The sequence below is a fragment of the Schistocerca gregaria genome, chromosome 10 (genome assembly GCF_023897955.1).
Source record: "Schistocerca gregaria isolate iqSchGreg1 chromosome 10, iqSchGreg1.2, whole genome shotgun sequence".
In the NCBI taxonomy this organism is placed as follows: domain Eukaryota; kingdom Metazoa; phylum Arthropoda; class Insecta; order Orthoptera; family Acrididae; genus Schistocerca; species Schistocerca gregaria.
This window is the reverse complement of record NC_064929.1, coordinates 213896663-213914127: the sequence shown is the minus strand read 5'-3', so window position 1 is coordinate 213914127 and position 17465 is coordinate 213896663. Positions and strand designations below refer to the sequence as shown.

General features: G+C 40.7%; 1 protein-coding gene across 1 annotated transcript in view; it reads right to left on the bottom strand.

Moving 5' to 3' along the window:
- Positions 1 to 15419, bottom strand: part of LOC126293689 (guanine deaminase) — a 131677-nt gene extending 116258 nt beyond the window's left edge. The window contains exon 1 of the mRNA XM_049986980.1: positions 14870 to 15419. Within this exon, the coding sequence (XP_049842937.1) occupies positions 14870 to 14905 (36 nt within the window). The 5' untranslated portion in view covers positions 14906 to 15419. The remainder of the gene's footprint in view (positions 1 to 14869) is intronic.
- Between the last annotated feature and the right edge of the window lie 2046 nt (positions 15420 to 17465).

Genomic DNA, 17465 nt, shown 5'->3' with positions numbered 1-17465 from the left:
TTTGTCGGGGACGGCCAGCTCGTCCCACACATCCCCCGATCGGACTACGGCTGTGGCTATCCGGGATAGTGCCCACATTGAGGCTGACCCCTCACTCGTGGTAGAGTGGGAGGTCGTCTCGAGGTGTGGCAGGGGGCGAAATACATTCCAGAGGGCTGAACGGAAGGCCTCTCCAGTTTGTCTGACCAACCAGTTTCAGGCTCTGTCTCTGGCTGATACTGATCTTCAGCCGGACATGGCTGCTTGACCTGTTCCAGAGGCTGCCCCTCAGTCTGCAAGATCTGGGCAGTCACAGAGGGTGGGCTTACTGGTAGTTGGGAGCTCCAATGTCAGGCGCGTAATGGGGCCCCTTAGGGATACGGCAGCAAGAGAGGGGAAGAAAACCAATGTCCTCTCCGTGTGCATACCGGGGGGAATCATTCCAGATTTGGAAAGAGTCCTTGCGGATGCCATGAAGGTTACAGGGTGCACCCATCTGCAGGTGTTCGCTCATGTCGGCACCAATGATGTGTCTCGCTATGGATCGGAGGAAATCCTCTCTGGCTTCCGACAGCTATCTGATTTGGTGAAGACTGCCAGTCTCACTAGCGGGATGAAAGCAGAGCTCAGCATCTGCAGCATCGTCGACAGGGCTGACATCGGACCTTTGGTAGAGAGCCGAGTGTAGGGTCTGAATCAGAGGCTGAGACGGTTCTGCGACCATGTGGGCTGCAGATTCCTCGACTTGCGCCTTAGGGTGGTGGGGTTTGCGGTTCCGCTGGATAGGTCAGAAGTCCATTACACGCAGCAAGCGGCTACACGGGTAGCAGGGGTTGTGTGGCGTGGACTGACCGGTTTTTTAGGTTAGATGGCCTCGGGCAAGTACAGAAAGGGCAACAGCCTCAAAGGGTGCGGGGCAAAGTCAGGACATGCGGGGACCAAGCAGCAATCGGTATTGTAATTGCAAACTGTCGAAGCTGCATTGGTAAAGTACCGGAACTTCAAGCGCTGATAGAAAGCACCGAAGCTGAAATTGTTATAGGTACGAAAAGCTGGCTGAAGCAAGAGATAAATTCTGCCGTAATTTTTATAAAGGCGCAGACAGTGTTTATAAAGGATAGATTGCATGCAACCGGTGGTGGTGTGTTTTTGCTGTTAGTAGTAGTTTATCCTGTAGTGAAGTAGAAGTGGATAGTTCCTGTGAATTATTATGGGTGGAGGTTACACTCAACAACCGAGATAGGTTAATAATTGGCTCCTTTTACAGATCTCCTGACTCAGCAGCATTAGTGGCAGAAAAACCGAGAGAAAATTTGAAATACATTTCACATAAATTTTCTCAGCATGTTATAGTCTTGGGTGGAGATTTCAATTTACCAGATATAGACTGGGACACTCAGATGTTTAGGACAGGTGGTAGGGACAGAGCATCGAGTGACATTATACTGAGTGCACTATTCGAAAATTACCTCGAACAATTAAACAGAGAAGCCACTCGTGGAGATAACATCTTGGACCTACTGATAACAAACAGACCCGACCTTTTCGACTCTGTAAGTGCAGAACAGGGAATCAGTGATCATAAGGCCGTTGCAGCATCCCTGAATATGGAAGTAAATGGGAATATAAAAAAGGGAGGAAGGTTTATCTGTTTGGCAAGAGCAATAGAAGGCAGATTTAAGACTACCTAACAGATCAAAACAAAAAATTCTGTTCCGACACTGACAATGCTGAGTGTTTATGGAAAAAGTTCAATGCAATCGTAAAATACGTTTTAGACAGGTACGTGCCGAGTAAAACTGTGAGGACGGGGAAAACCCACCGTGGTTCAACAACAAAGTTAGGAAATTACTGCGAAAGCAAAGAGAGCTTCACTGCAAGTTTAAACGCAGCCAAAACCTCTCAGACAAACAGAAGCTAAACGATGTCAAAGTTAGCGTAAGGAGGGCTATGCGTGAAGCGTTCAGTGAATTCGAAAGTAAAATTCTATGTACCGACTTGACAGAAAATCCTAGGAAGTTCTGGTCTTACGTTAAATCAGTAAGTGGCTCGAAACAGCATATCCAGACACTCCGGGATGATGATGGCATTGAAACAGAGGATGACAAGCGTAAAGCTGAAATACTAAACACATTTTTCCAAAGCGATTTCACAGAGGAAGACCGCACTTCCGATCTTCTCTAAATCCTCGCACAAACGAAAAAATGGCTGACATTGGAATGGAAAAGCAACTGGAATCACTCAACAGAGGAAAGTCCACTGGACCTGACGAGATACCAATTAGATTCTACACAGAGTACGCGAAAGAACTTGCCCCCCCCCCCCCCTTCTAACAACCGTGTAGCGCAAGTCGCTAGAGGAACGGAAGGTTCCAAATTATTGGAAAAGAGCACAGGTAGTCCCAGTCTTCAAGAAGGGTCGTAGAGCAGATGCGCAAAACTATAGACCTATATCTCTGACGTCGATCTGTTGTATAATTTTAGAACATGCTTTTTGCTCTCGTATCATGTCGTTTTTGGAAACCCAGAATCTACTCTGTAGGAGTCAACATGGATTTCGGAAACAGCGATCGCGTGAGACCCAACTCGCTTTATTTGTTCATGAGACCCAGAAAATATTAGATACAGGCTCCCAGGTAGATGCTATTTTCCTTGACTTCCGGAAGGCATTCGGTACAGTTCTGCACAGTCGCCTGATAAACAAAGTAAGAGCCTACGGAACATCAGACCAGCTGTGTGGCTGGATTGAAGAGTTTTTAGCTAACAGAACAGAGTATGTTGTTCTCAATGGAGAGACGTCTACAGACGTTAAACTGATCTCTGGCGTGCCACAGGGGAGTGTTATGGGACCATTGATTTTCACAATATATATAAATGACCTAGTAGATAGTCTCGGAAGTTCCATGCGGCTTTTCGCGGATGATGCTGTAGTACAGAGAAATTGCAGCATTAGAAAATTGTAGCGAAATGCACTAAGATCTGCAGCGGACAGGTACTTGGTGCAGGGAGTGGCAACTGACCCTTTACATAGACAATTTTAATGTATTGCGAATACATAGAAAGAAGGATCCTTTATTGTATGATTATATGATAGCGGAACAAACACTGGTAGCAGTTACTTCTGTAAAATATCTGGGAGTGTGCGTGCGGAACAATTTGAAGTGGAATGATCATATAAAATCAATTGTTGGTAAGGCGGGTACCAGGTTGAGATTCGTTAGGAGAGCCCTTAAGAAATGTAATCCATCAACAAAGGAGGTGGCTTACAAAACACTCGTTCGACCTATACTTGAGTATTGCTCATCAGTGTGGGATCCGTACCAGGTCGGGTTGACGGAGGAGATAGAGAAGATCCAAAGAAGAGCGGCGCGTTTCGTCACAGGGTTATTTGGTAAGCGTGATAGCCTTACGGAGATGTTTAGCAAACTCCAAGTGGCAGACTCTGCGAGAGAGGCGCTCTAAATCGCGGTGTAGCTTGCTGTCCAGATTTCGAGAGGGTGCGTTTCTGGATGAGGTATCGAATATATTGCTTCCCGCTACTTATACCTCCTGAGGAGATCACGAATGTAAAATTAGAGAGATTCGAGCGCGCACGGAGGCTTTCCGGCAGTCTTTCCTCCCGCGAACCATACGCGAGTGGAACAGGAAAGGGAGGTAATGGCAGTGGCACGTAAAATGCCCTCCGCCACACACCGTTGGATGGCTTGCGGAGTATAAGTGTAGATGTAGATGTAGGCGTTACAGTCTGGAACCGCGCGCCCTCTACGGTCGCAGGTACGAATCCTGCCTGGGGCATGGATGTGTGTGATGTCCTTGGGTTAGTTAGGTTTAAGTAGTTCTAAGTTCTAGGGAACTGATGACTTCAGAAGTTAAGTCCTATAGTGCTCAGAGCCATTTGAACCATTTGGTAGACTACACGTCACAGATGTGCCAACGACTGGATGAATTTTTGATTAATAGATACCAATACATTATATGCCTAATGATTGGCGAATGTACAATAAAAATGAAAATAATATCGAATGTGCCTCAAAAATGTTCTCACCATGCACAGATGATTTTGTGAGACAGAACGAAAACACCATCAGGTTATTCATTAAGGGGCTGCTGTCGGCTACAGGAAACGGTTATCACACGATGACTGTAAGAAAATGTAGATTTGGGGAAAATTTAAATGTACCGAAATCGATAGCAGCTCTCTTGTAATGCGCTTAAAATCGAGATAAACCCGACAATAAAGAGAGAGGGAAACTCACAGTATACAAGAGGAATGCTTAACTTCTGCAGCCCATCCTATCGTTTAAATGTTTAAGGGTAATAAAGGGTGGGACACATCTACTTGCTTATTTAACAGCTCAATTAAAAAAAATGCAGACATATATTTAATTCTTTGAACAGTATCAGGTACAACATTTAAATCTTATATTTAAACAGTTTTAAACATTATATCTGTTAGATAGTGTCCATTAGCCTCAGAGTACTGCGTCAGTCGAAATAGGAATTTTCGTTCAACTCTTTCCGCCATATCGACGGTATGTTGGGACAGCTTGATGAATATTGTTCTTCAGGCAAGCCAAGAACCAATGACGATCGTTGTAAACAAGTGATTTTAGATAGTCCCAAAAAACAGTTGCAGGCGACCGTGCTGGCCAATTGCAGATCAACCCCCCCCCCCCCCCCCCCCCTTTCGCCACCACCCTAAGCTGGTGAGACGTCCTAAACTCATGAATCATGTGGACATAATGGACAGAAATCACTGAAGCTGGCTATTGGTTTTCTTAAAGAAACAAAATGGACCGATTATTCCAACTCGATAACAATTAAGCGTTGTCTGGCGGTACGAGGGCTCCAATAGTGCACTTCTGCTTATTTACAGATCCCGAAAGGTGAAAGTTAGTCTCATCACAAGTTTGTCGTGAGGCATGCGTAGAAGCGCTTCACATGCATTTTCTCCTGCGAAAAAATAGCGTGGATTAAGTTCCTGCACCACAGCCAATTTGTAGCAATGCAATTTTAGTTCTTCATGAAGGATTCACCTCACAGGAGGAGCCAGACAACCCAACAGCAACTGCGTGTTTGTGGGCAGAGCGTTGAGGAGTTAACAAAGCAATAGTCTTGTCATGACTGCGGGTGATTCAAGAAGTCAGTCAAGAGGGGGGGGGGGGGGACTAATGGCGAGGAGGGGTTTGGGGGAATGAAATATCGCTTAAAAAAGAAAAGTTTGGATCCTCCACCGACAAATTGGTAAAATTTGGGTTTGCTTAAAGTAGTTTTTGGTAACTGTTCAGGGTAAAAAAATGTGCATTAATAAGAATCCCATTTTTAAGTTAAATGATATTTCTTGGTTTAGATACTAAGCTATTTGCAGTTTTATTCTTTTGTTAAAATGTGTTTGAAATACATTGCAACCTATACTGCTACATAATAATATAAAAAAAGGTTGAATCTGTTGGAGTAATACATTCACTGATTTGCGAAGCCATTTTATCCAGTGTAACACAATACTTCATGCCCCTGGCCATGACAAATGTTTTGGGGGTGACCTCGCTCTTTTTAGTGTTCCGTATCTCGGTTCGCTAAAACAGAGCCCTATTATAGTCACACTGCTGTCTTATCTGTTGACAGCCCTGTTGCTCACGAGCGGGTACACGTATCAAGTTGAAATATGAAGGTCAACGGTCTCCTGGCGATATAAAAAAGTGAAGCATCTAAATCAATTCAATCAAAAGGTACAACCATTTATATAAGATATTTTGATACTACCAAACTGACTCCTCAAAACCTATACGGTACTTCCTGTTGGTCTAGAATCACGAAATTTCGCAAGTAAAATGTTTTCACAGTACAAGTAAAAGGAGAGACATGAAATTGTTAATTTATAATTATATCATACGAAAAAAATATTTTTTGTTTGTTGTCCGATTTCAGACTTGAGATTAAAAAACATTCTCGAAAGTCTTGGAATCCCTGGGACCGATATCTTGCCAGTATCAATATCGATAACAGGCGGAAATCGACGGTGTTCTCGATTCCAGGGGTGGATGAACTGTCTAGATACACAATTAAGTTTGTACGGAACCCTCAATGCGCAAGTCGCCCAAGCGCCTGTTTTTTCCCCCTTTTTTCCCTGTCACGTTTCCCTTAGGTAGTTTACCGATGAAACCAGCGAAAGCCGACGAGGAACACCACCACGGGGCGCAATACTGGTAAGCCTACGAAATGTACTTTTGCTAGACGACGATTGAGCGACATGGGCGGCGAGAAAACTATGCCTCGACAGCGATCTAATTCTGCACTTTCGTCTATTCCACGATGCTAATTAGGCTACAACTTAACGCCAAGCCCTCTGGAATGTGCCTAGCCCCACCCTCCTCGGAGAAAATTTCGCTGCAGGGCGCCAAATTCAAATAAGCACGTTGCTTTCTCTGCCCCACCGTGTGCTAAGAAGAGTTTTGAAATGTGACAAATGCTTAACTCCGTAGCAGGGAAGCTGAACGGACGATTCTCATTTGTTGGAGGGGTTCTGGGAAATAAATTGTAAAGAACTGACATTTACGACGTTAGTTTGGCCAATTCTTGGCAGTAGTTGGAACTCCTACCACCGTATAGTTGGTAGCGACTTCAGTCTACCCTCGATATGCTGGAAAAATTATACGTTTAAAGCTGGCGGCAGGCATAAAACGTCAACAATAAGTTCATGAGCCTACTCGAAGCGTAAATGGTTGCGAAAGCATACTTGACCTCTTAGCAACAAATAATCCTGGACAAATAGGGAGTATCATGATGAATACAACGATTAGCGACCACAAGGCAGTTGCTGCTAGGCTGAATACCGTAACACCCACAATCATCAAAAAGAAACGCAAAGTACATCTATTTAAAAAATCTGACAAAAATGCTCTTAACGCCTTTTTAAGAGACAAGTCTCTACTCCTTCCGTTCTGATCGCGTAAGCGTAGAAAAATGTGGCATGATTTCAAAGAGATAGTATCGACGGCAATTGAGAGATATATACCACATAAATTAATAAGTGATGGTACTGATCCCCCATGGTACACAAAACGGGTCGGATCTTTGTAGCAGAAGCAACGAAAGAGGCATGCCAAATTTAAAATAACGCAAAATCCCGAAGATTGGCAAAGTTTTGCAGAAGTTCGCTATATAGCGCGTGCTTCCATGAGAGATGCTTTTAATAATTTCCACGACGAAACTCTGTCTCGAAATATGGTAGAAAACCCAAAGAGATTCTGGTCATATATAAAGCACACCGGTGGCAAGACGCAATCAATACATTCACTGAGCGGTAACAACGGTGAAGTCACTGATGACAGTGCCACCAAAGCAGAGCTAAACGCGGATTTCCGAAACTCCTTCATCAAAGAAGACGGAGCAAATATTCTCGAATTCCAATCAAGAACAACTGCGAAGATGTGAACATAGAAGTAAGATATCTTTGGTGTAGCAAAGCAGCTTAAATCACTTAATAAAGACAAGGCTTCCGGTCCAGATGGTATACGCGTCAGGTTCCTTTCAGAGTATGCACATGCAATAGCTCCAAATTTAGTAATAATATACAACCGCTCGTTCACAGAAAGTGCCGTATCTAAAGACTGGAAAGTTGAAGTCATACCAATACCCAAAAAGGGAAATAGGTGTAATCCGCTGTATTACAGGCCCACATCACTAACGTCGATATGCAGTAGGGTTTTGGAACATATACTGTATTCGAACATTATGAAGTACCTCGAAGAAAACGATTTATTGACACATAGCACGGATTCAGAAAATATCGTTCTCGCGGAATACAACTAGCACTGTATACTTACGAAGTAATGAGTGCTATCGACAGGGGATGTCAAATTGACTCCTTATTTTTAAATTTTCAGGTGGCTTTCGACACCGTTCCTCACAAGCGTCTTCTAACCAAACTGTGTGCCTATGGAATATCGCCTCAGTTGTGCGACTGGATTCGTGATTTCCTGTCAGAAAGCTCACAGTTCGTAGTAATAGACGGAAAGTCATCGAGTAAAACAAGTAATATCAGGCGTTCCCCAAGGAAGTGTTATAGGCCCTCTATTGAGCCTGACCTATATTAACGACATAGGAGACAATCTTGAGTAGCCCTCTTATTTGCAGATGATGCTGTCATTTACCGTATTGTAAAGTCATCAGATGACCAAAATGATTTGGATAACACATCTTTGTGGTGCGAAAAGTCGTAATTGACCCTGAATAAAGAAAAGTGTGAAGTTGTTCACATGAGTACTAAAAGAAATCGGCTAAATTTCGATTACGCGATAAGTGGCATATATCTGAAGGCTGTACATTCAACTAAATACTTGGGGATTGCAATTACAAATAACATAATTTGGGACGATCACATAGATAATGTTGTGGGTAGAGCAAACCAAAGATTTCGATTCACTGGCAGAACACTTAAAACGTGCAACAGATCTACTAAAGAGACTGCTTACACTGCACTCGTCCACCCTAGTCTGGAGCATTGCTGTGCGGTGTAGGATCCATGTCGGTGGGCTTTACGGATGATATTGAAAAAGTTCAAAGGTGGGCGGCTCATTTTGTGTTATCGCGAAGCACGGGAGATAGTGCCACAGACATGATACGTGAAATCGAGTGGCAATCATTAAAACAAAGGCGTTTTTCGTTGCGACGGGATCTTCTCATGAAATTTCAATCACCAGTTTTCTCCTCTGATTGCGAAAACATTCTGTTGGCACCCACATACATAGGGAGAAATGATCATCACGATAAAATAAGAGAAATCACGGCTCGCACCGAAAAATTTAAGTGCTCGTTTCCTCGCGCGCCGTTCGAGAGTGGAACGGTGGAGAGGCAGCTTGAAGGTGGTTCAGTGAACCCTGTGCCAGGCACTTAATTGTGAATAGCAGAGTAATCACTTAGATGTAGACGATTGTATGACAGTTCTGCTGCCGCTGATGTACGTCGGGCATAGGCATTGCGAGAGTAAGGTATGATAGATTAGGCTACAGACAGAGACATTTAGACAGTCACGTTTTCTTCATTATAGAGAAAGGGTGTTTACGATGCCTCCAGTGAAGTAACTTTCCTATAGTTGCCAGCAAATCTGTTACTCAAATTGAACTGGAATTTAGTTTACACCTCAAAATAGTGCAAAAGTGCCATATAATAAGGAAAAGACATTCGTGCATACAAGTCAGACGCTCAGTAAAGCCATGGAAAAACATAATTCAGATCATATGACACCCTTCACAATTACTAATTTGTCTGTATATCGAGAAAGAATCACTCTGCAACATCATGAAGCTAGTGACAGTTATCAAGTGTGCCTAATTTGACAGTATATTATAATGATTTCTAAAATTAACCACTGCCAGAAGAAATCAGGACCAAGTAATGTTGAACATGTACCTTAAACTGACCTGTAGATGAGGTATTTGTAGTGAAACTTACAACCACTTCCCACACTATGAAGACCGAGGAAAAGAGAAACTAGCTGAATTATTCAGAATACTTTACTAGCATTAGAAAGTATGTTTTTTGTTTGATAAAAACTTGGTATGGCTCCTCAGGAGGAGGACAAAAAAACACACACACAATATAGTTTAACATCTCGTTAATGATGAGGTCTTTTGGAAGGGGGGAGTGCAGGCTTGCTATTGGAGGGGTGGGGGTAAGGAAATTTGAAAGGAATCATCCCGGAATTTGCCTAGAGCGATTTATGGTAATCCTAAATTTGGACTGCTGTCCTCCCAAATGTGGGCCCGGTATCTTACCACCATGCCACCCAGCTCGGTAGTTCGGCAGAAGAGACCGTAGCCAGATCCGTTTGCCTTTCGTATCTAAACTGAGCTCACTCTACATCCCTAATGATCTTGTAAACCAGGTAACTTGGTAAACCAAGCTTCTTGGAAAAAAAATTCGTATAAGTGCGAGCAGGACTTGCGCACTGAGAGCTCCGTACAAACTTTGTTATGTAAACACACGTTCATCTGTTCTGAGAATCGAGGGTCTCTGATATTTTTCGCTGCATTGACATTGATATTGGTCCCTGGGATTCCAACAGTTCCGAGAATGTTTTAATTTCAAGTTTGAATTTGGAAAACAAATGACAGAAGAAATTTTTTGTGCGATATAATAACAAATGAACAATTTCTTGACTCTTTCCCTTTACTTGTAGTGCAAAACCTTCCCTCTTGCCATATTTCATGATTCTAAGTTAAGGGAAAACACACTTTAGGTTTTAATGAGTTAGTTTGCGGGAATCAAAATGTGTGGCACAGATGGCCGTATCTTTTGACTGCATTCAGTTAGAAGCTAAACATTTTTAGACCACCAAAGGGCTGTAGATCTCAGTATGCAACATTTGGTACGTGTACACGTTCTTGAGAAAAAGGGGTCTTAATAGACGGAGGGGCAGGCAGACAGTCGGATAGCAAATTGCAAATAATTTTTTTTTACGTATCATATAATTACAAATTAACAATTTTCGGATTTTTCCTTTAGCTGTAGTGCAACACCTTGCTGCTTGGTATATTTCACGATTCTAGACCCAGGGAAAGTACCCTGCAGGTTTTGATTAGTGAATTTGCAAGTATTAAAGGAGGTTTCCATTCTGGAAACATCCCCTGGGCTGTGACTAAGCCATGTCTCTGTAGTATCCTTTCTTTCAGGAGTGCTGGTTCTGCAAGGTTCGCAGGAGAGCTTCTGTAAAGTTTGGAAGGTATGAGACGAGATACTGGCAGAAGTAAAGCTGAGTACCGTGTGTGTGTCGTGCTTCGGTAGCTCAGATGGTAGAGCGCTTACCCGCGAAAGACAAAGGTCCCGAGTTCGAGTCTCGGTCGGGCACACAGTTTTAATCTGCCAGGAAGTTTCATATCAGCACACACTCTGCTGCAGAGTGAAAATCTCATTCTGATTTAACTTCTGTGGGAAACAGCCAGTTATGAGCTGAAATTACTAAACTTAATGGAATAGTTAGACTTCTTGTAGACAAATTTACTTACCCAGAATTGCCCAATACTTTTGAGAACAATCAACCATACATAGAAGTTACACTATATACCGCATCTGGTGTCATTTCACCCATTATTCCCAGACTTAAGTTCTGAAATAAATAATTATTCTGATAGGCGTATTATATGTAAATATATGCAGTGTGTCCCATGAGGAATGCTGTATTCAATGACAGGAACAGTCACTTGTAAACATGTGCTTTAAAATGCATACCCTAAGAGCTATGAGCGAGCACTAATTCATCTTTTACTCTATAACACAAATTTTTTCTACAAATTGCTACCCATATTTTGGGAGGAGGTAATATGAACCAAAACCAGAAAAAATTGTCCAGCAAACATTGTCTCTAAAATGCATATCATTTGAAATGTATTCAGTAGAACAGAGAGTTGTTTTCAGTGCAAGAGATGTGTTTCACAGTTGCAAAGATGTAAAGTACTCATAGTTCCTATGGTACTCCCTTTAGTGCCCTGTTTACTGGATTTTTTTTTATTGTTTTGGTCCATGCTACCACATCTCAAAATGTAGAAAGAAAATAGCGTCCACTAGAAGATACTGATGATAACCTCTTCCAGCATACGTTTTAAAGACCATGTTAACTAAACTTTATTTCTTCAGATGATCCTTCCTGTCATATCCCCGAATATATCACTCTCTGGAAATGACTATCCCATTTTCACTCTCTATGTAGCTCAGGCAGTTCACATTACAGTGACCTGGAAAAATTTTTCAAGATGAAATATATCGTGAAACCCTCAGTCGGAAATGGGTGCTCTTTAGATACCTACTTATTTCACCAATTCCAGTTACCAGGCCAGGTGTTGTATCTGCCAGACAACTGAGGAACTTATTCTTACAGATGGACTGACCTATGTTCTTAGCTTTGAATATGTATGGTAATGGAAGCCCTTGGCGGAATATAAATAATGGAAAGAGTAAAGATGGAAACACTTCTTACAGTTTAGGTGCCAAATTGTCAATAGGCATGTAAACTAGAGGGAAAAGGTTGCCAAGCCTTCAGACGAATCCTTCTCGAGAGCCGACGAAACACAAATATGCACATATATAGTCATGTGTACAGCTACACTGTCCTGCTGTTGAGTATTCCGCTACCTCTGCAGAAGGATTCATACATAGGCCAGTCTCATCTATGGCTTCGACCGTAAGGTAAATTACAGACAAACACTCAGTTCTGTAGATTACTACAGTAATAAAATCAGCCTCGCACAAGAATAAAATCATGCAGATGGCCTGTACGTAAATATTTTTTATAGAACAATCAAAATTGGGGTGGCATGAATATGCACAAAACCACTTGACACCCTAGATGGGTGAGAGAAGAATCTGTATAACACTGACTTTGGAGGAGAACATCTACGAGTCAACAATAAAAGATTATTTGAAGGCTGCCTGAATTCCATCAAAGAAGCTTACTTTGACTATTTTCACTCCATCATACTGTATGGTATAATTTCTTGGTATAGCCAAAAGATCTTTATTGCACAAAAGAGAGCAATGAAAATCATGAGTAGTGTTCACCCAAGATATTCTTGCAGAAAACTGATCTGTAAGCTCCAAATATTAACCACCACATGTCAATACTTACTTTCTTTAATGATTTTTGTCTTGAATAACCATTCTCTTTGTACATCCAATAATGCAGACCACGATCACAATACAAGGTCTAAAAATGATCTAAAACAGCTAAGTATCATACAAAAATGTGTTCGTTATTCTGCCATAAAACTCTCCAATTCTCTTTCATCTGATATCAAAGCCCACATTAATTCCCCACCTACATTTAAATTAAGAAAATACCTGACAGATAAGTTCTTCTACTCTCTGGGAGAGTACCTGCAGAGTAGGTCTAATCAGTGACTGTCTTTGTAATTTTTTGTTGTACTTCCTTTTTTTTCCTAATCTGTTTACATTATGTTCACTGTAATTTGTCTTCATTGCCTAAGATGATCAAGTTACAAATTTTCTTTTTTCTGAACCAAAAGTTATTTTCAGTAGTTTACACCATGTTTATTTGAACTGATCTATTTAATTTTAGTTCACCCTTTAAGCTTATATCACAAGATAGCTACATGCTTGTCACTGTACTAATGTTTTTTTGTAATCTATAAAGATGTAAACCTGACTCATTCCACATCCTTGTGATTCATCACTATATGAAGTCTTGGAATTTGAAATAAATGTATAAAATAAATAAATGAAAACAAAAGGGAAAGAGGCAATAGGTGAAACAAAAACTTTCCTATTTACAAGTGTTCATAAATGGAAAGAAGAACGAACAAATGTGCCTGAATTGAGAAAGGTGGGCCAAGCAACATATACAATAGATGGAAAAGGGGACTCATAAGTGTAAGACTAAATATTTAAAAGTTTAGGAGATGAAATTCAAGCATTTTACAGGTAAACATCACCCATTTTGCTATAAAGCAATTTAAGGAAAATTAATGCTGTTTATAAAGTTCAACAGTTGACAATAACACTACAGACTGACATTACAAACTAGAGGTAGGAGTCTGTTGCCTTTCTTGACATTAAAAAACATACACACTGAAGACACAATGACAGTGTTTTTGCTAACTCAATGAATGAAAAATATTTTTAAATTGTCAAACAGTAATGTGGTACAATGATTTAGAAAATCATGCTAAACTTGTATTTTAGAAACAGTCTTTAACAGAAGTATGTACATGAACGAGGTGCCGCACATGGCAAAACATAGAAGTTCCAGTGAAAATGCATACACACAATCATCATCATACTGTGCAAGACTAGTTTACTATACAACAAATATAATCAAAATAACATTTTTCTACACATCAAAATTATAGTGGACCCACACCCCATCTCTGCAAGAAATCATTCATTATGTGTATGTAGTGGTCTGCTTTATTTACATCACTGATACAGCCTGTTTCCACATCATAAAACATGTTTAATTAAACTGTTGCAATACAGTATTTTGGTCATTTATATAGAAGTTTGTGGCACAACTTGACCAGAAGAAGGGATCGGTTGGTAGGACATGTTCTGAGGCATCAAGGGATCACCAATTTAGTATTGGAGGGCAGCGTGGAGGGTAAAAATCGTAGAGGGAGACTAAGAGATGACTACACTAAGCAGATTCAGAAGGATGTAGATTGCAGTAGGTACTAGGAGATGAAGAAGCTTGCACAGGATAGAATAGCATAGAGAGCTGCATCAAACCAGTTTCAGGACTGAAGATCACAACAACATATACGGTATTGTTTTTAGCAGTGCATAAGAGCATATTTGTCTTTTAAATTGTTTTGTACACTTTCATGACTTGCCTTATATCTCTTGTGGATTGTTTTCATACCTGTGTGAATCTTACTTCATAAGATTTCTAGGCCCATTACTACAGTATGCAAATAAAAACAAACCACTTCTTTTTTGTAAAGATATGGCACCAGAATGGATTTGAAGAAACAATGACACACTCACTACATTTTTTTCTTTTACTTTTGCAAAATGCTTAAGTCATAATATTTAACACATTCTAATTACAGTGGCATTAGGTGTTGCTTGTCTGCTAACACCACCATGGCTACAAATGCACATCAAAGGGGGATAACGAAATATTTTACGACACTGCTTAAGCAACTGCATTCATTATTACCTTGTAGCTTATTAAAGCTATACAGCAACTGCTCTGGTTGTTACCTTGTAGCTTATTAAAGCTGCACAACACAGATAAACATTCATTGTTTGCAGCTGACACCCACTTGGAGAGACTATTTACAACACAATACAGAATTGGAGGTTATGGTTATCTATTCTTACCAGAAACTATACACCAGAAACAATTACATGATTGATGTGGAATAGTAAGTACTTACATCAAAATTCTGTTTTCCTCCTTCTGCTGACTGCATTTTTTTCTTGAATAATGTTATTATGGTGTCACTCCAAATAAATCCACACGTCACTGAGGATGTAGAAAAAGTGTTAATTGCACAATGTGCTATGCAATAGATGAGCAGACTTCACAGAAACTAGTTTTACATCAAGTTGACAACTGACAGTGGGTGGGAATGCCGGCTCTCTCAGTGACCTTGCACTGAATGACACATGCAGCAGGATATAGACAGTTATCTCATACCCTAGCAATTTATCAGACTGATCTAAAGTAGCTTTATGCCAACTTTCCTCCTCCTGCTGTGTGAAGTGGCAGTCTTTACACCATTAAGAGGAAGAGAGAGACAATAGATATAACCTTGGGCTTAACTGAGGGGCAGGGCATGTTTTTTGCTCAGTCCAGTATCAGACATACTTCCTCTTTTAACAGAGACAGAACCCACATAACTGGCACTGAGCAATTTATACTCTATTATAACAAGCCAGTGCATCATGTGAGCCAGTGGATCATTCCCCTACGCCCGTCACGTGTCCACCTGCTCATCAGTACCAGTTTGAAAGCTCCCGGCTAAAAGTGAGTGGAGGGGAGAATAAATTATGTGGTCCAGCAAGGTCAAACTAAAATACTTGACTAGAGGCCATGCACGTGCTTTGGAACCAGTCAGACAACACATTCAGCCAAGCAGAAGGTCTAACATGACCTGTTACAGCAACCTTCAAACAATCCTCATTCAAATACTTGACAGAGTGGAGCAAAAAAAAGAGTTAAACATATTTCTTTTCTTTCCAAAGGCTATACAAAGTTGCTGCTACTTTTTTTTACGTTAAGGCTGTTATCATCCCTCAAAGATGAAAAAGCTACAACATTGTCTTAATGGAGCAGCTGCTTCAAACCAGTTTTTAGTTTTGAGAATTGTTCGCCATTGGCATTCACAGCATACTACAGGAACAGACTTTGCAAAAATTAAAAAAGGTAATGTAAAGCACAGACCAGTGTCCTGTTGGAGCACATTCACTCCAAAAGATTATTACATATTTACAAATAAATAACTTAGGAGTAAAGGAGACCACTCAGCACTGTTCTTCTCCATGTGTGTTTGCTGCTCAACACTTCAGTGCATGGCTGTCTCTACCCAGTTCCTCGTCTATATTTCAAATGTCGTTTATGCAAATTTGTTTCCAATTGTTTACACCTTTTAGTCTTTCATGACACAAATATCAGATTACATCCTGGAGGAAAAACTGATGAAATGGAACATTCCAATTAGGGTTACACGCGGGAACAGAAATCTCGCTCGAGAGAAGTTCTCGCAAGTCTCACGACGCATCTCGACTGAAAGTGACCGGCTGTGCAAACCACAAAGTACTGTCGGTAATGTAAATGTTGGGACACTTATAAACTTCTACATTTTCTGCCGAACCATTGGTAGCACACATTACTTAGACTGTTAATAATAAAAAACAGAATGACACCCAAGAAACCCCAGACTAGATGATCTTCAGGAGCAAATGCAATGCAGCCTCTTTGTAATTTAAATCTCATTAAAACAGTAATCACTACATATATGTTGGGCAAGAGAGATTAAACAACAAATGCAGCTCTTAATCAAAGCAATGTACCTACACTACTACTTTAATTTTTTTCTGCGATTTGGAGAATATGTTTGAGTACACTAAAATATATTTTGTTTACTAGCTTTTCGTAGCCATCAACATGCACTAAAAGTGCAGTATTTAAAAAAAAATAAACATATGTCTTGTGGCTCCAAGCCTGCTGCAACTCTTTCAGCCTGAATACACTTTCCAATTTTCTTCTGTTTCACTTCTCAAATTTATCACCTTCGTATTATAATGCTGTATGAAGTGGACTCCACTCTATAGAGTTTATAACAGCAGAGATATCGAAGATGATCTTTCAGAATTGGAATCCACAGCGGACCACATTATAAGACTACTTCGAAGCACCTGAGGCAAGCCACGAGATTTGTTACCAGTAAGTTCGAATAACATGCAAATATTAGAGATATGCTTCAAGAAATCAAATGGGTATTACTGGAGGGAAAAGTATTTGAATAACATGCAAACATTACAGATATGCTTCAGGAAATGAAATGGGTATTACTGGAGCGAAAATGACTTTCTTTTCAAGGCCCACTATTGAGAAAATTTAGAGAACCAGCATAAACGATTCCACTGCTGCTAACTTACATTTTGCTTAAGAACTCAGAAATTAGGGCTCATACAGAGGCATATAGACAGTGGTTTTTTCCCTTGTACTATTTGCACATGGAACGGAAAAGGAAATCACTAGTAGTGCTAAGGGGTATACTTTGCCAAACACCATACAGTGCCTTGTGGAGAATGTATGTAGATGAAACCACAAACAATACTCCATTTATTGTACAGAGTTTTTCAACCACTAGATTGCACATACACTATAAACCGAAAATATATGACCAAGCATCTCATCAACTCAACATACTGTCCTATTGCGCAGAGAAATATGAAAATTCTAGCCACTTTCAGCGTCACACAAACATGATGTACGGAGTGTGATTATCATCCAAAGAGGCATAA